The following is a 19,378-nucleotide window of genomic DNA, read 5'->3' on the forward strand; positions in this document are numbered from 1 at the left end:
CAAGGATATTCGAGAACTTGTGTTGGTCAGGTGAAGTACCCGAAGTTGGAAGAAGGCCAATGTGGTGCCTATCTTCAAGAAAGGGAGGAAAGTATATCTGGGGAACTACAGGCCAATCAGCTTGACCTCAATCCCTGGAAAGATTTTGGAAAAAATTATCAAAGAGACCATTCTTGACAAGCTGACTGATGGCAACATCCCGAGGGACAGCCAGCACGTGTTTGTTGCAGGTAGGTCTTGCCTGACCTCTGGTCACCTTCTATGACCAGGTGACATATCACCTGGACAAGGGAGAAGAGATTGATATCATATATCTGGACTTTAAAAAACCCTTTGATCTGGTGTCCCATGATCTCATGGAAAAATTGGCCAACTGCAACCCCAGCTACAACACAGTCCAATGGCTGGGGAATTAGCTCTGAGATCGGACCCAGAGAGTGGTAGTCAACGGAAGTGAATCATCATGATGCTCCATGACCAGTGATGTCCCCCAAGGCTCCGTCCTTGGACCTGTACTCTTTAACATCTTTATTAACAATGTGGACACTGGTGTCAGAAGTGGACTGGCCAAGTTCGCCGATGATACCAAACTTTGGGGTACAGCATCCACACCAGAGAATAGGTTGGTGATCCAGGCTGACCTTGATAGACTTAGAAAGTGGGCGGATGAAAACCTGATGACATTCAATATGGAAAAATGCAAGGTACTCCACCTCAGGGGAAAAAAACTCTGTATCACGCTTATAGGCTTGGCAGTGCAATGTCCCTAGCACCGCAGCTGAAAGGGAGTTGGGGGTTATGATTGACCACAAGATGAACATGAACCACCAATGTGATGTCGCAGCTGGTAAAGCACACCAAACTGGCTTGCATCCATAGATGCTTCTCAAGCAAATCTCAGGATGTCATCCTCCTGCTGTACTCAGCCTTGGTGAGGCCGCAGCTAGAGTACTGCATCCAATTCTGGGCTCCACAATTCAAGAAGGACGTGGAGAAGCTTGGAAGAGTCCAGAGAAGAGCTGCACACATGATCAGAGGACAAGAGAACAGGCCTTCTGAAGAGAGGCTGAGAGCCATGGGATGCTTCAGCCTGGAAAAGTGCAGGCTCAGGGGTGACCTGGTAGCAGCCTATAAGTATATAAGGGGTGTGCATCAGGATCTGGGGGAATGCCTGTTCACCAGAGCGCCCCAAGGGATGACAAGGTCCAACGGTCACAAACTCCTCCAAGACCGTTTTAGGGTGGACATAAGGAGAAAACTTCTTTACTGTCTGAGCCCCCAAGGCCCGGAATAGACTCCCTCCAGAGGTGATGCAGGCACCTACTCCGGACTCTTTTAAGAAATGTCTTTTCCAAAGATTTGGAGAGCTTTGGATCAATTCGGACCTTTTTACTGGTCTCCTGATTCAATTTGGATTCAGAGATTTGGCCACTAAATTGGGCTGAATCTCCTCTGAATCGAATTGCCACCTGAAGCTTCGCATAGCCCTATCATTTACAGTTATAAAAACCCTGACAAGCTAATCAATTGTTATTTTTACCTTTCCATACTCTATTACTTATCATTCAAAGATTATATACAGTCCCAGGAGTTAAAATGTGCTCTCAGGGGGAAAATACTCTGAAAGAGTCTTACTCTCCTTAGCATATTGAAAGATTATATGAAATGAGGTACAGCCTCTGTCTTATTGGTTGCACATTTTAGGTGGTATACACTGCTTTATTGATGACTAGCTAATAACTGAACATTGTGAAATTTCTATTTCTTCTTTATGTCGGAAGTTTAATTTAAAAAGTATATTTAAAAGAAAGGTAAGGTTGCCAAGTAAAATGCTAAGATTTTGCAGAAATCTAGTTGGTCTAATAAAATATATCACTTCTACCATGAGCTCCAATTCCTTTTGCTTCTAGATCGATACGGCTACAACCTGGATACCTAAGACAATCCGTCACAATCTCATGTGTTCTACATCGTCTGCAAAGAGTCCCCATTATCACACAGGAGACTATTACATCTTTATTTACTTATGTTTTCAAGCTAACTTATGATTCAGTAAAGCGTGCCTGTTCTAACCTGTCTCTCAAAATCTTATATTCAGATGAAAAGTTATCCCTAATCTGACATCACAGTACAGGGTCCCAATATCATCTACGCTGTGAACTGAATCTTAGCTTTCAATAAAAATCCACACCAATTACTCAATTTTTACTATAGAAATATCAACAAATATCCTTGACTTCAGAATTGTTCAGAAACAACCCATTTCCCCTCATTCAGCACCCGAAATTCTTTTTTCATAAGCATAATGGAAATAAATCGTTACAGTGAAAATGTGCCAGAAGTTAATAATTAAATAGATTGATTCTGAACTGGTCCATCTGTTGAGATGCAATATAAATAAACATCATGTCACTTTCACCAGTGGGAGAACAAGCAATTCTAGCTGCTACAGCCATTATGAAGAAAGAGTAGAAAAGGTAGCATGTAGGGTATAACTTTACTCATTCTGCATAGATGAAAGGATAACAATACAGATATTTGAAGGAGAGAAAGTAATTATAATGCAAGGAGGCATAAACCAACAGTTACAGGAAGTGATTAAGAAAAATACAGGCTGATTATTAAAAATGTTTCTGACTGTAATCTGTAAAGAGATTCCCAAGAAAGGTTGCAGAAACTGGGGCTTTTAATGGCATATTTAAAAATGTGCTTTAGAGAATAATTTGGGATTTGCAGGGTTATCGACTTAAAGATCTAGATCTTTCCACCTCTCCCATTTATGATTTTACCTACACAAGGCTTGAAGAATATTAATAATAGATCTATATTTAAAAAGTGTAACAAGCAAGATTCTAAAAACTATTATAACCATCTTATGGATTTATTGCTTGACCCCACCTTTTTTTTTGGGGGGGGGGAGGGGGGAAGGGAGCACTGTCTAGCTAACCCAAGAAAATGCTGCTGTATTCTCTCACATACCACATGCACATGTCCCCCCATAAATTGGGATGCGTGTCTTAAGTGGGGAAGCTGATATTTCTTTGCTGGAATAGAAGTAGGGAAGACAAGCAACAGGAAGACACCATGTTAAATGTCTGCAGCTTCTCCCTGGGACAGCAAGTTGCAAGGGCAGAGTCCTGTGTTAACCTGCTCACAGTACGTGATGAGGCAGTAGCATTTGGCTGGAGAGCCGCTGAACTGGCTGAGGATGAGTGAGCTGCTGCATGCAGTCAGAAGCATCATCAAAATACTACAGTTTGGATGCAACACTATTATTTACAGGAACTTACAAAAAGAACTATTTACAGTAAAGAAGTAACAGTCTTACTACTGTCCTTGCAAGGGACAGTCTTGTTGATCTCCCACCACCGCAGGAAGCTCCTTCTACCCCATCCAGACTCTCCCCCAGGTGCAACACTTCCTGACACTTTGTTTCCAGGAGGACTTATTCTGTCACAGTCAGTCACAACTCTAGAAAATCTTTTTTCTACATTCTGCCTTCCAAAAACAAGGTGAACATCTTATTTGGGAGTGTGCCATGCAAGAAAACACAGTATTAACTATTATACAAGTTAGTTCTTCTAGATAGTTCTTGACACTATGTACATTCACACCAACCATAAATAAAGTATGCATTTGACTGTTTGAAAATGGTTCCAGATATTTCTAACCAAGTATAATGTGGAGAGGATTTCAGAGAAAGAATACAAATGTAGACTGCACAGTTTTCTCAATTCTGCAAATATAGGGAAGAATGTGAATTAAATGCAACATGCTTACCTTCTGTAATCATGTCCTCTATCTCTGTGTCAGAGGAATTGTCAGCATGTTTTGTATTCTGTAGCTCTGACTCAACACACACAACACTCATGACCTGACCCTCCATTAAAAGCCTTTTTTCTACAGGCTGTTCAACCAGCAAAGATGAACGACTTACCTATAGCAATGAAAGCAGAACAGCATGAAACAGAAGAAAATAGCATATGATATTTATCATGTATTGTTGAATACTGCTTTACTTTTGCAGTCATTATCATATTTATATAAAGTCATAGGTGAACACAATGAAAGTTTCATAGTTGGTAGGGTCGGAAGGGACCTGATCAGATCATCAAGTCTGACCCCCTGCCGTCAGGGGAAAGAGTACTGGGGTCAGATGACCCCGGACTCCTTTTGAAGATCCCCAGGGTAGGAGCAAGCACCACTTCCCTTGGAAGTTGGTTCCAGATCCTAGCTGCCCTAACAGTGAAGTAGTGCCTCCTAATATCTAGTCTGAATCTACTCTCAGTCAACTTATGGCCATTATTCCTTGTTACCCCCAGTAGTGCTCAGGAGAACAGGGACTCTCCCATTGCCTGCTGGTCCCCCTTGGCCAGTTTATAGACAGCCACCAGATCCCCTTTCAGCCTTCCCTTGTGTAGGCTGAGCAGGTTCAGGTCCCTTAGCCCCTACTCATAGGGCCTGCCCTGTTTCCCCCGATCATGCAAGTGGCCCTCCTTTGGACCCTCTCGATGCTGTCCACATCCCTCCTGAAGCACGACTCCCAGAACTGGACGCAGTACTCCAACTGTGGCCTGACCAGTGTCGCATAGAGGGGGAGGATCACCTCCTTGGACCTGCTTGAGATGCATCTGTGGATTCATGACAAGGTGCGGTTAGCCTTCTTGGCTGCATCCTCACATTGGCGGTCCATGCTCATCTTAGAATCAATGACTCCAAGATCCTTTTCTGTCTCTGTGCTGACAAGAAGGGAGTTCCCCAGCCTGTAGGTATGCTGCTGGTTCTTCCTCCCCAGGTGCAGTACCTTGCACTTGTCAGTATTAAAACCCATCCTGTTCTCATCTGCCCACCCCTGTAACCTGTCCAGATCTGGTTATAGTCTGTCCCTCCCTTCTAGTGTGCCCACCTCTCCCCACATCTTAGTGTCATCTGCAAATTTGAACAAGGTGCTTTTCACCCCCTTGTCCAAGTCACAGATGAAGATGTTGAACAGTGCAGGCCCAAGCACCGAGCCCTGGGGGACCCCACCATCCACATCCCTCCAGGTCGAAAATGACCTATCAACCACCACTCTCTGGGTGCAGCCCTCTAGCCAATTTGCAACCCATCCGACTGTGTAGGCATTAACACCACAAGTGCCTAATTTTTTGATGAGAATGGGGTGAGAGACTGTGTCGGAGGCCTTCCTGAAAGACTGTAGTCCAGAAAGATTACATCTACCGCAACACCTGCACCCAAGGATTTTGTGACTTGGTCACAGAAGGCCACCAGGTTGGTCTGACAGGACCTGCCTCTAATGAACCCATGTTGATTGTCCCTAAGCATAATCTCCCCTGCTGGTCCCTCACACATGTGCTCCTGGATAATTTTCTCAAAGAGCTTCCCCAGGACCGAGGTAAGACTAACAGGCCTATAGTTTCCTGGGTCCTCCTTCCTCCCTTTTTTGAAAATGGGGACCACGTTGGCCCTTTTCCAGACCTCTGGCACCCCTCCAGAGCACCACGAGTGCTTGTAGAGCTGTGCCAGGGGTCTTGCAATGACCTCTGCCAATTCCCTCAACACTCTGGGGTGGAGATTGTCAGGACCTGCTGATCTGAACATCTAGTACCACCAGAAGTTCCCTGACTAGGTCCTCACTGACCCTGGGCCTGGCTGCACCTCCCCTGGCTCCGTCCAGGATCCCAGTTGGGGGATGCCCTGGTTCCTGCTCAGAAAAATGGAGGCAAAGAAATTGTTAAAGAGGTTAGCTTTGTTGTTCCTACCCTAATTGTCTTACACTGATCATAGATTTAACATAGAAAGAAACCAGAATAAATAAAACGAAATGATGAAAATTTGGAAATTCTGAAGAGCAGGTTCGATGGACATTTGGCTGGGATAGTATCTTGGCCTGAGCAGGGGGCTAGATTAGACCTTGTGAGGGACCTTCCTATGATCCCTACTTTCCTATGATCCCACAAGCGTTGAACATTATACAGTATATTGATTAACAAGGTAGAAGACATAATTCTTCACAACTGTTGCCAACTGTTTTTGAAGGGTTCATTTGTAGATGTAAAATTTCCCACAGTTAGCAACAGTTTGCTCTAAGGTCAAGTCCTAATTATGCTGAAGTCAATGGAAGTTTTACCAGTGATTTCAATAGCAGCCTGTCCCACTGTTTTTGTAATATTAAAATAATGCTATATGCAGAGCATCATCTCAGAGATTTACATTTAATAATCCATCCAGGGGATGGATAAAAAGTAAAACAATATTAAAAATCAGATTAAAAAGAATTAATCCCAACATATACATTCCACATACTGTATATATATTGTTCACTTTCTGATTCCATTAGAAGCTAGTATCTTGTCATTCAGTTATATAGATGAACCAAAACAGAAGTCTGGATTCCAACTATATACTGAAGATAAATATAATTAAAGCAAGTAGTTATTACATAAAAAGGGGCTATCAAACAAAAGGGTAAGAAGATCAAATCTCAAAGCTGTGAAAACTTATTCAAGGGATAAAGAGAAGTGAACTGAATAATAAACACACATAACTATAACTAGATTTGTTTACTTTTAACGTAATATATTAATAGTTTTTATACTTACAGGAAATGGCTCTAGTCCCTCCTGAATTACAAAGCCTTCAATGACGTGCGTCAGAATCTGTGGTTTAACAATAGCCTGTGGAGGTCTGTTTTCTAGGCTAGGAATGCTATTAGGCATTGATGTGCTGTTACTCCTTGTTGTTGCTGCTGGAAGCAGAAGTGGAGGCGGTGGAATAGATGTATGTGAAGGGTCTAATGGAGATTTAATTACTGAGGCACTCACTGAAGAAGCCACTGCAGGAAGTCCCACTTGTTCTGGAAAAAGTAATGTAAAACATTTTATATTACATTATTACTTGGGACCAGATACTTTAATAGAGTTATAAAAGGCAGAGTCAGAGAACACCTGGGTTCCTGTATTCTTCATTTTGTAAATGTAGATTTCCTCTCAAGTTTATACAGACGTTTAAAATTTATACAAAATTATGTCTTTACCACTTTCAATACCAGACTTGCTACACAAATGAATAGTTCTCACATTTAGAATTTTTTCCCAACATTTAAACAAATTTATCCTCTATTCAATAGCTCCTAGACCAGTGGTACGCAACCTTTTTGCCTGGTAGGCTGGAGTGGCAGTGCCTGATCCAGTTATGGACTGAATCCAGCTGGTATTCCTGATCTAGTGCCCGGGCAGGCATAGCAGGCACCATCTGGCCATGTGGAAGGGGGCAGGGAGCAGGCTGGCCCAAAGAAGCTTGCCCCAGCTCCATGGAGAGGGAAGGGGATGTGGCCAGGTCCTAACCCAGCCCTGCAGGGAGGGAAGGGGACATGGCTCAGCCTTGTGGGGGCGGAGGGAGGGGGAAGAGGGCATGGCCAGCACCCAACCTAGCGCACAAGAAAAAGGGACATGGTCCACCTCCAACAGAAGGAAATGCAACCAAGCCCTGCTGCAAAACGGGGTGTGACCAGGCCCCAACCTGGCCCTGCAGAGGGTACAGGGAGTGTCCTGGTCCTGAAGGGGAGGGGGCATGGCCAGGCCCCAACCTGGCCCCACAGGGGAAGGGGGTGTGGCCCAGCTACAATGGGAGGTAAGGGGGCATGGTCCAGCCCCAATTCAGAAGGAGGGGGAGTGTGGCCCAGCCCCACAAGGGAAGGGGTTGCAGCCCAGGCTGGCCCACTGCACAGGGCTTGTGTATTTGGCAAAGGGGATGGTGGCTGTATTAATGGCCATTTCTCTCCCAATGCCAAATTTCCTGACTTGTGGAAAGTCCTGTGGGCTGCATTTGGCCTGCAGGCTAGAGGTTGAACACTCCTGTCCTAGACTTATCTACCTTTGACCACCACAGATAATTGTGAAATATTTGTATTCTGTAGCCCAGAGTCATCCACTTAGATTGTAATTCAACGAACAGGAGCAGTGACCAAAGTTTACAGACATGAGTGTCTAAAGTTGGGGGGGGGAGGAGGCAGGGAATTAATCCATATTTAGGCCTTTCAATAGAAGTGATCCAATTTTCTGAGGCACAGAACAGTGCCTCTTCACATCTGAAGGTCAAGCCACTTCTATTTAGATATATAAATAGAACCCTGACTGTAGAAAATCAAGTTTGAGTGTTGTGGTTTGAATCTCCTATGTGTCTAAAAATGGCCTATTTATCTACAGTACTGAATATAAAAGTATCTATAAATATTAAGCACCCACAAGCACATATACATATGTATTATATATAGGCTTGGCAGAATTCATTTTTTTTTGTAATTCGATGGCTAAAATCAATGTTTATTTTTAAGCATTTATTTTGATTTTTATTAAAATGTTCAAGATTGTGCAAAATTAAGAGTGTTTTTGATTTTTTCAGATTTAAATTTTCAGGGTTACGTGAAATTAGGGGTGTGGGGGACAAACAATTTATTAATGACAGTATACTGTTAAAAACTTTATAAAATCAGAAGTCAAAATATAAAAAGTTAATATCCATAAATCAAGAAATCACACCTGCTTTAAATCATTCTGTCCATTCATCAGGAAAGAGCTGGGCCAGCAGAGACCAGAAGAGGAGGGCAGCAGCACTCCCAGAGCTCTGGGAGCATGGGCAGAAGTGGCAGCCATCCTTGATCCCCGTGCTTGGCCAGCCCAGCCTGGCCCAGCCCAGGCAAGACACTGTTGCCACTGGGTTGGAGCTTTGAATACTTTCCCCCTCCTCACTCTGGACTTTGGGGTAGTGGTTTATTTAAGTAGCCTGCTATCCCCCTCCCAACTGCTTCTCCCACCTGTGAAAAAACAGCTGATTCCTTAACTGATGAGTCATTAAGCAGAAGGGACAGCTAACTGCTTAATTAATGAGTAATTAGACTGCCCACGATTTTCCTCTTTATACCCTCCACCCTCTGTCCCCCCATTTCTCTTGCTCCACTGTCCAGTAACAGGGGTAAGGCTTCCCCATTACAGGCCCCTTTCTCTAAATTTCAGTTATTACCAATGGAAATATTTTTCCATCAGTCTGTGAGAGAGAGGTGATTTCACTGTTTATTGATAAAAAAAAATAAAAAATCAAATCCTGCCAAGCCTAATTATATACATATTATTAGCTTTCAACTGAAAACAGTACAGTTCATATAGCTCAACATATCAATTATTTGTTATGAGTCAATATTTAGTAAATTGTTTTATTTAAAACATGTAATACAAGATCAACTTGGAACCAGTCAGATGTAGACATACTTTAAACTAAAATACCCTACAGATGTCTTGCAGTTTCTTTTGTCCTTCAATACCCTAGCCCTTCTCTACAGCTTCTGACCAGGAGTCACTAAGTTGCTTCTAAAATTCAAAAACAATGGTCTCCTGTCAAACACTTCCTTTCATCTTTCCAGCTCTAGAGCCTGATGGAATCTTTTAACTGAAACTAATTAAAACAGTAAGAATAAACTTCCATTTAAGAGATCTGTGAATGTGAGATTGATACTTGGATTTAAGGTAAATGAGTTCAAACTAAAGTTTCTCACCAAAATTAATAAAGCCCTGCAACAAGATAGGGGTTAAAAAATAACAAGACAGAAGATGCTCTCCAATACACTGTATTGCTGAGTAGATGAATACTGACATCTAGCTAAGTACATTTGGGGGATTTAAATGTCCAATAAAAGGTCTAGGCTAGAAAGAGACCCATGACTAAAGTGTGGGACAAACAAATAGCCAAATTCCCAGAAACTTCTAAATGAGTGACACTACAGACTTCTTTATGTAGTAGATACCTGTGTTTGCTACAACTTAAAAGAAAACTCCTGCCTAAACCCTTTTGAACTCCCCAAAAAGACTCATGGATATTAGCTGATTCATGACAGTGTTACAAGCAGGGATGCAGGTTTTCCATTTCCCATGGAACAACAGAAGAAACTGTGGATTTTCCCTTTTACCCAAGAAAAACATGGGCTTTTCAATTTAGTGGAGAAACCCACAGATTTTGCTGTTTTGCAAAGAGCTCTCTGCAGGCTGGCAGAGAGTTCCAGTCTGCAGGGGGCTGAGGGGAGCAGGAGGAGGGTGGTCAGGCAGGGAGCGGCATGTGCATGCACGTGGCTGTCAGGCAGCCTGGAGAGCAGCTCCTGCAGGTAAGTCTGTGGGCAGGGAATTGAGGCCCCCACAGGAAGGGAGCGAGTTGGGCATGGCAGGGTTGAGGCTGGAGCTGCTGCCCAGCCAGGCGGTGCACAGGGCTTGATCTCAGGGCCCTGGCGGGAGCGGGATGGGGTCGCAGGCGGCTCATCTGAGGGGCAGAAGGGGGTGGAGCTGGCTCTCTGCCGCTGCGTGTGCTCCCAGGCACACAAGGGGGACCCATACCTCCAAGATCTGTACACGGGGCAGGGGCAGGTGTGGGCTGACTGCTGCAGGCTTGGGCTTCCCACCCTGCTGCCCTCCCCCTGAGGTCCCTGTGGTGCAGCGAGTGGGACCTGGCGCAGGAGGGGAAAAAGAGGCTGGGCAGGGAAGCTCCTTGCTGCTGTGAGCTCCACACTGCCCTGGTGACGTGTCCCCTGTGCACCCAGCAGCAGTGGTATGGAGTTGTGTCACTCATGGCTCTGGAGCAGGCAGGGGAGCCTCGCCAGGGCAGTGAGGAGCTCACAGCAGCAAGAAGCTTCCCTGCACGGCCCCGCTCCGCTTTGCTGCACCGGGTCCCACCTGCTGCGCCATTGAGCCACCAGGGGAAGGACAGGTTGAGGGTCACCAGCAGGGCCAGGGGGCTGTTGAGGGGGAGTGAGGGGCACCAACAGAGCCTGGGGCACCAATAAGGCTGGGGGTCTGTGGGTGGGGAGAGAGGGGCACCGGCAGGGCTGGGGGGCTGTGGGTGGGGAGTGAGGGGCCTGGACCTGCAGCCTGGTGAGCAAAGGTTGCAGGGAAAGCTCTGATTTTCCATGATAAAAAACCCAAAATCAAATACCAAAATTTATAGGTATTTAGAATTTATTTTATTATAGTAATTAAGACACTGGTAGGCTTCCAAATTGTTTTACAATTGTAAACATATCAATAAAACATTGTGTTCAATTGATATCTATATATCTAGATATCTAGATATATATATATATATATATATATATATATATATATATAAAACAGAATTTCATTTTAATCACGAATTTTGGGGTTTTTAAATCAGAGAATTTGTGATTTATTATTTTTTTTAAATCAGGGAAAACCAGGTTCCCTGGTCACAAGAGTAATAATGTAACATGCAAAGGCTTAAGTCCTTTGCTAGCCACAGGGGGAGCAAGAACAGCAACAATGCATGAAGTTGGTAGTCCATCGCACCTGCCAGAGGAACCTGCTGAAGTGCATATTATGTTCCTCTTCTGCGCAGAAGAAAACTGTACTTGTATGTGATGCTCCCTAAGATTTACTTTCAACTGAAGTAAACATATTGTCTGATCCTGATGCCAATCATCCTCATTAGCACTTGAATGCTGTGAAGTAATTCTATCCTGCCATTTACTTTAAGAAAGAAACTTCCTTCTAATTCCCTAATCCAGCAACATGAAAGAAAGAAGAAAAGGAAAAAAAAACCCCAAAGCAAAACAAATCCATATCTCATTGTGTTCTCTTTTGCAAAGGCTGTAGTATGAATTTGTACATTAGGCCTAGGCAGACAAGGTTCTTTGGGTAGAGTGGTTATCTTTTATTAGAAAAACTAAACAGTTGGAAAAACTGTTTTTTGCAAGCTTCCGGGTACAAACACTCTGCTTCAGGCATTAGGCCTATTCATTACTTGCTGAAGTCAAGGAAAATTTTCCATTGACCTCCAAGAACGCTGGAGTGGGAGCACTGTGCTGGAGAGATAGGCAAGTACTATCATCTTACACATGGAGAAACAGACTTAAAGATTTCAAGGCTCTGTTTGTTGTCAGAGATTGAATTAAGACTGGAGACTTCTTAGTCACCGAGCTGGGAGCTTTTCCACTGGTTGACTTTTCTGTGCGACTGTAGTGGACAGGACTAGGAGAAATGGCCTCAAAACTGCAGAGGAAATTTAGGTCAGAGATTACAATGAAGGATTTTCTGACTACAAGAGTGATTAAGCACTGGAACAGGCTAAGTAGTGAAATCTTCATCCTTGGAAGTTTTCAAGGACAGGTTAGACAGACGCTTGGGGTTTAGTCAGGAATGATCTTACCTTGAGAAAGCGGCTGGACTAGATCAGAGGTTCTCAATCAGGGGTTGGGGTCACAAGCAGTTTTAAGGGGGTCTGCCTGGCCTGGCACAGGGAGAAGCTGCCTTGGCCCCTCCGGGCTGAAGCGAGTCCTGAGTAAGGGGAGGAGGTGAGCCCGCTGGTGGGCTCACCCAGCCCAGCTCCACAGCCTCTATCTTGCAGGCAAGCCCTGCAGGCAGGCAAGGCTGTCGCTGTTCAGAGCTCCCCACCACCGAGCCCCACCTGCTGCACCCAGGGGCTGGGGAGTCAGGCTGGTAGAAAAGCTGTCCTACCTTTTGCTTGTATTCTTACCTGACAAAGCTTCCTCTGAGGCAAGTTCCTCACCATTCCCTAAGACTATAGCTGGTGGGGATAAAGTTGGTGGGGTAGGTGTCCTATCCATACGGGCACATTCAGATTCATCTGGCATTTCCTCCTCACACACATTCTCCACTTGATAAATCTGCATTGAAAAAGATAATTGCTTTAGAGAGTTCCATTCTGCCTTAGCACCCCAAACACTTACATGAACACAAGCTTCTTGACAAATTACCAATTGGTTTTTAAAATATTTTCACCTGTTAGTTGCATAAAATCACTCTCTTCAATCATCCACGAACATCAGTGGGTTCTGATGACATCACAGTAATTACAAACACACATTTATAGCATTTGTTAAAATTAAAAGACTAAAGTCTCTATAAAGATTCTGTCTCAACTAACATATATCCTCCTAGGCTTGCATAGTATGAAAAGAGAGAGACTTTCCCTAAAATTTCTGCCTTAAAACTAGAGGGGATTGCTATGGCACTAAGCATAGACACTGAGAGCAGGGGAAAGTCCCTCCAGTGAGAATAATGTTTAGGTAAATTGTCCACAAATAGGTCTTCCCTTAAACAAAAAAGACAGGTTGCAACTATCCCACTAAAAAGGCTGATACAAAGTTAGTAGGACAGGTCTATTTCAACACTGAGAGCAAAAAACAATTGGCTTGAAATGCTTAATGTCAGTTAATTTGTGTTTAATGTGCAAGGGCTCCAGGTATGTGCAGGCTCCTCAATATTTTCCATCTCATACAGCAGCACATCACAGTAATCAAAACAAGCATTTCGAAAGACTATGCCAGGATCATCAACTATTAGTAGAGTCATTATAAAGAATTACCCAAACAAACTGGAGCAATTTGCTGCCAGCCAGCTCAGCAGATCAGAGACTATAAATCCGTGCAACAAAAAAGAAGTATCTAGTCTCATTCCTGGGCCCAATCTCTGACTGAACTGCAACAGGGCTGAGATTATTATTACCTTCCTAATATGAATGAAGAATAATTAATATACTGGTTCCTTCATGAAACTACTATCCTGAAACAAAACATCTGAGAGGTGTGTATTCCTCTGTCCCCATGACAATCATTGGGGCAGTCCCAGGAAATGATGACACTTCATTTTAGCAGAGGGGGCAAGTGAAATACAGGCATTGTTACTGTAAAGAAAATGCAGAAGGAAAAAAAAAAAAATAGAAAGATACACATAGGGACAAAAAAAAGTGACAAGAAAAAGAAGGATGAAGGAAGAGAAAGGAAGGAATAGTAGTAGTCCTTTTTACTTTTCTCTGTTTTATTCAGGCTGAAAGAATATTAAACATGATCTTAAAGAGACAGAATTGTTCTTTTTTGTATGAAGGTCTACTACAACAACTGCATGACACTCCTAAATATCTGTGTCCATGAAGAAAAAGTCTACTATATAAACTATATATATTCTGAGCACAAGACCAAGAAAGGTCAGTGACTACATAATGTTAATTATGTTATTAGCAGCATTAAGCTTTATTTGGAACAGACACTGTTATATTTCTGACCAATCAGAACTGAACCTGTGATGGCTCAGTGATTTTCTAAAATAAAGCCGGTGTCAGATTAGGAAGGTGGAGACCAGGAAATAAATCTTATTTTTGTATGTAGTTTGAAATTCAAAGTAGTACCATTTAAAGAAAGACAATAAGCTTCTGTTTCAAAGTCAGGTGTTTCCAACAAGCCGTGTAGGAATCACCCCAGCTGGATGTCTGCCTCTGTTCTGCATAAAATCCAGAAGGCAAACACAATTGCCATAATATTCCACTTGCATTTTTTCACCTTCTGTTTCAAGTGTAAATAAGTCAATGGGTGTTATTTAACTAATACATCTTATATAAATCTTACCTCCACCACTACATGGAGGCCTTATTCATTTGTGCTTTTTCCTGGTAAGCACAGAAGTGCATTAGTTTTCCACTTTTTATGTTCTTTTCAGTGCACATTCATACCCCTTAATATTTCTTAAGCTACTAGTATAAAAGTAACATCACACTTTCAATATTTAACAGACACATGAACCCCCACAAATAATGAGTGAGGAAATAATTGTAATAAGGCAATATACAAGATACTCATTTAAGCATGCGAGTGGAAACAAATGCAAATGCCTGGGTAGGTGGCCTATAAATATGACAGCTGTAGTAGCTATTAGGACACAGTTCAAGAAAGCCGAGTGACAAAGCACTTAAGCATATACTTAATTTTAAGACCGCAGGACTGATCTTACTTATACTTAAGCACATGCCCAAGTGCTTTGCTGTATCAGGGCCAAAGGAATAAAGCCAAAAAACCTTTGGTTAAAAATTCAATGAGATTAGAGTCAAATTCTCCCAAGGCAAGGTTTGGGGACAAACAAGAGGTCATTAAAATTTCCGCTATGTCTTTTTTTTTTTTTGAGGAGACTTTTCAACTGTAGTACAAACAACTATTGGAGATTTAGTTATCTGTAACTTTCCATTATGGCATCATTTTTTCTATTATAAAATATATTTGTGCATATAAAGTTGTACTGTATTAATAGAGGAGTACCAAAAATTCACGGTCCACAGAGTTGTGTTCTGAGCATGTTTTCTACTATGTATGGTCTGTCTTCTAGTCATAGTTTCATAGTTGGTAGGGTCGGAAGGGACCTGAGCAGATCATCAAGTCCGACCCCCTGCCATGGAAGTAAAGAGTACTGGGGTCAAACGACCCCAGCAAGGTGTTCATCCAACCTCCTCTTAAAGACCCCCAGGGTAGGAGCCAGCACCACTTCTCTTGGAAGTTGGTTCCAGATCCTAGCCTCCCTGACAGTGAAGTAACACCTCCTGATATCTAGCCTGAATCTACCCTCTAAGTCCATACAAAACAGTCCTCAAACTTACTTTTTAAAAATTGTCTTTAATACTTTACATATGTAACTTTAATTTCATTATGATCATATATTCTTCAGCTTCATTAACTGCTTCATTTCCTAAAAATTGGCAAGATTTTAGATGAAGGAGGCTTGCTTTCAACTTTTGGTATAAAATAAATACTGTTCCTTCCTTGCAGTAATCATCATCTGCATTGGGCAGCAATTAAAGACAGGCGTACTAGCGAACTGACTGGACTTCCAACGACCTACACTATAGACTCAGGTTCTGTATCTACAGTAGATGTTTGCAGTGTCATCTCTGCCTACTATTTTTGCCCTCTTTATAATAGTCCCATTTTGTACAGGTGTTAAATGTTGACCTTCAGCATATACAAAATCAAATGCTTTGAATTCTCAGAAAGGGTATTCTAGCTTAACAAATGTATACATTTGTAACTTATATTTACACAGGCCAGAAGAAAGGATGGAGGAAATATTTTTGAAGTGAATTAGGTTAATATGACTCTAAATGCTGAATATTCCAGGATGCTGCACCAGGAAGTGTCAAGAGGGTTTCACATAGAAAATGCCTTTTTAAAAATATCAGTTAAAATATACTTCTGTAATCAATACTGATTCTTTTTTCTCTCAGCCCAATACCCAACTAATTCCTGTTAAAGTCAACGTCAACAGACCAACTTAAATATGAAGATTGGCAATGAAGAAATCCCTGCTACATGGACACTTTCAAATGGCATAGTACAAATTAAAGCAGCCCTGCCGATTCTTGCACCAAGTTACTCTTAAAACAGGGGTAGGCAATGTTTTTTGGCCAGAGCGCAGAAAAAAACAGAATGTCTATCTTGAAAGGTGCCGGAGTGCCAACATGCTGCAGCTGGCCCACGGAGCCCGGTCTGCTTGCAGCAGGGCTTCAAGCCTCCCAATCACCTGCTGGGAGCAGCCTGGGCTGTGGCTGGCTGCTTAGAGCCCGGGCTGGCAGTAGTGTGCCAAGCAAAATGGCCTCGCATGCCACGCTCGGCACACGTGCCGGGGGTTACTGACCCCTGTCCTAAAATGTAGCAAATGTGGTAGGACAGCCATGTTAGCAACATTACAAATGTGTAGTTAAGTTCCTAAGAGAGCCTGGTTTATGTTAGTGGCACAGCTGTTAATGAGAGCTGAATTAAGACTCTTAAGTAGTGGGGCACTTGTCACGTATTCTTGGGCTTCACTATATTTGGAAAACAAAACATTTCTGTAATGAGATATTAACTGTCACAGAAAAAAACAGTTCTGCAAAGACAGGATAGAACATGTGACTGAAGGGGACCATCTGGCCCAGAATCAGTCCCCTGCAACCACGTGTAACCATACAACAGACCAACAATGGGTCAAACCACAGTTTATGAGCCACAGCCAGCTCTTAGGCAATTTCCCAGTGGCTCCTGAAGGAGGAGTTACATGAAAACTTTCTCTTTCTCTTTAGCTGTTTGTTCATTAATTTCCATTTCTGATGTGTTTCTGTTCTTGCTTAGTGTTTAGTCTAAAATGTCATTTAATGGGAAATGAACTGAGATGGGTGCTGTGCAGGGATAACTGATGCTGCAGCAAGCTCAGAAAACAAATAATCCATTTGAGGGTGAAAAAAAATTCTTTCCACCCCAGAAGTAATCAGCAGAAGCCCTGGACCTTCAACAGGATACAGAAGAACAAACATATTATAAAAAAAAAAAAAATCCATGTAAGCATAGAGTCATAGAAAAGTACAGCTGGAAGGACCCTCTTGCAGTCTAGTCCACCCCCCTGCTCAAGGTGGGATCATCTCAATCTAAACCAGCCTAGAAAACGTTTGTCTAACCTATTCTTAAAAGCTTCAGGAACAAACCAACCCTCAAGCACAACTACCAGACATGATGCCCAAAACATCAAAATATACATGCAAACATATTAAAAACACAAGAGGAAGAAGGATAAAGAAGGGAAGGAAACCTAATCTAGAAAGTGCCAGCACTAACTCCCAGCCTGGCCTGCCTTGTTAGCGTGTATGAACCATAGAGGTCCTGGCTCTTCCTTTCCCTGCAGGCCCAGGCACCGAAGGAAGAAGCAGCCCGGGGAGTGCCCTCCACAGCAGAGTGGCAGACGGTCACATCCAGGACCGGACCAGCTCGCAGTGAACCGGTACCAGCTTCTCCAGTCCGACTGGTGAACAGGTACGAGGCCCTGGCAACCCTGCAGGAGATGGAAGGGGAGGAGGAAACCCTTGGGCAAGAAGAAACATCACGTTCTTCACACTCCGAACAGGTCAAGAGATCCACGAGGACCCAGAGGAGGAGGCGACGAGTGCTCGTCATAGGAGACTCCATCCTGAGAGGTACGGAAGGGCCCATCTGTAGCCAGGACCCCTCAGCACGAGAGTTATACTGCCTCCCTGGAGCAAAGATTTGGGATGTGACGGAGGTAATCCAGGCCAGGATCAAGCCCACCGATTACTACCCCACGGTCCTAGTCCATGTGGGTACTAATGATGCGGCCAGGAGAACCCCCGATCACCTGATGGCGGACTACAGTGCTCTGGGTGGCGTGCTGAAGGAGTTCGGTGCACAGGTGGTATTCTCTTCCATCCTACCAGCGAGCGGACGAGGAAGACGGCATGAGAACTGCACCCGAGAAACCAACTGGCGGCTTCGGCAGTGGTGTCTCGAGGCAGGCTTCGGCTTCCTGGACAATGACCCGCACATCATGACGAGGGACATGCTCAGCTGGGATGGGCTTCACCTGTCCCCCAAAGGTAAGCGTGTGTTTTCTTCTAGGTTGGCGGATCTCCTCCGGCGGGCTTTAAACTAGGCTCGTCGGGGGGAGGGGAGTACGAGGGCAGGGAAAGCTGTGGACCACCAAACCATGTGGCACCCACAAGGACAGACCAGCCTGAAGAAAGAGAGCATTGGAAACCTGAAAGCCAGGGGAAGGCCAGCACTACAGAACAGGTAAGAAACAAGAAGGTAAGAAACAATGGGCCCCTTGGGACTCGGAGCAGGGGGGCAGCAAAGGCACCAGTCGCAGGGCTCAAGTGCCTATATACTAATGCTAGGAGCATGGGGAACAAGCAGGATGAACTAGCGCTCCTGCTTGCACTAAACACCTATGACTTAGTGGGGCTAACAGAAACCTGGTGGGATTCATCCCACGACTGGGCGGTACATATTGAGGGCTATAGATTGTACAGAAAGGACAGGGTGGGGAAGAAAGGGGGAGGGGGGGTTGCGCTTTATGTCAGTGAGCAATATACATCAACCCTCATCAAGACAGAATCCAAGGTTGAGGAAGTAGAAGGATTGTGGGTTAGGCTACATGGGGGGCAAGGAGAAAGGGATTTGGTGGTAGGGGTCTGCTACAGACCCCCACACCAAGGGGAAGAAATAGATGCGGGGCTCCTGAGGCAACTCTCGGAGACCATAAAAGCTAAAGAGGCGATAGTCATGGGGGACCTAAACTACCTGGACATCTGCTGGGAGACACAGACAGCAAAGTCCCATCGCTCACGCAGGTTTCTAACCTGTGTACAGGACCTCCACCTGACACAGGAGGTGCATGGTCCCACTAGGGGGAATGCCATACTGGATCTGGTATTGGCAACGGGATGACATGGTAGGGGACCTCCAGATCAGTAGCCATTTGGGAGACAGTGATCACCTAATAATAGAATTCAACATAAGACATTGAGTGGGTAAGGTAACTAGTAGGGTGAAAGTGCTAGACTTTAGGAAAGCTGATCTCAATGAACTCAGGCGATTAGTCAAGGACGCACTGCAGAGTAGGAGTTTTGAAGGGATGGGAGCCCAAGAAGGGTGGCTGTGCCTTAAGGAAACAATCCTTCAGGCACAAAGCAAGACAATCCCTGAGAGAGGCAAAAGAGGGAAAGGGGCCAGGAGGCTTCCATGGCTGACCAGAGAAATCCAGGGCAGCCTAAG

General features: G+C 44.0%; 1 protein-coding gene across 6 annotated transcripts in view; it reads right to left on the minus strand.

Annotated features, from left to right (window-relative positions):
• PHC3 (polyhomeotic homolog 3) overlaps window positions 1-19,378 on the minus strand; it is a 123,074-nt gene that overhangs the window by 26,516 nt on the left and 77,180 nt on the right. For all 6 annotated transcript variants that reach the window (XM_059731141.1, XM_059731139.1, XM_059731137.1 and 3 more), the window contains 3 exons: window positions 12,532-12,682; window positions 6,603-6,856; window positions 3,781-3,937 (listed from right to left, as the gene is read on the minus strand). In XM_059731141.1, the coding sequence (XP_059587124.1) occupies window positions 3,781-3,937; window positions 6,603-6,856; window positions 12,532-12,682 (562 nt within the window). The remainder of the gene's footprint in view (window positions 1-3,780; window positions 3,938-6,602; window positions 6,857-12,531; window positions 12,683-19,378) is intronic.

The sequence above is a fragment of the Alligator mississippiensis genome, chromosome 7 (genome assembly GCF_030867095.1).
Source record: "Alligator mississippiensis isolate rAllMis1 chromosome 7, rAllMis1, whole genome shotgun sequence".
NCBI classification, from domain to species: Eukaryota; Metazoa; Chordata; order Crocodylia; family Alligatoridae; genus Alligator; species Alligator mississippiensis.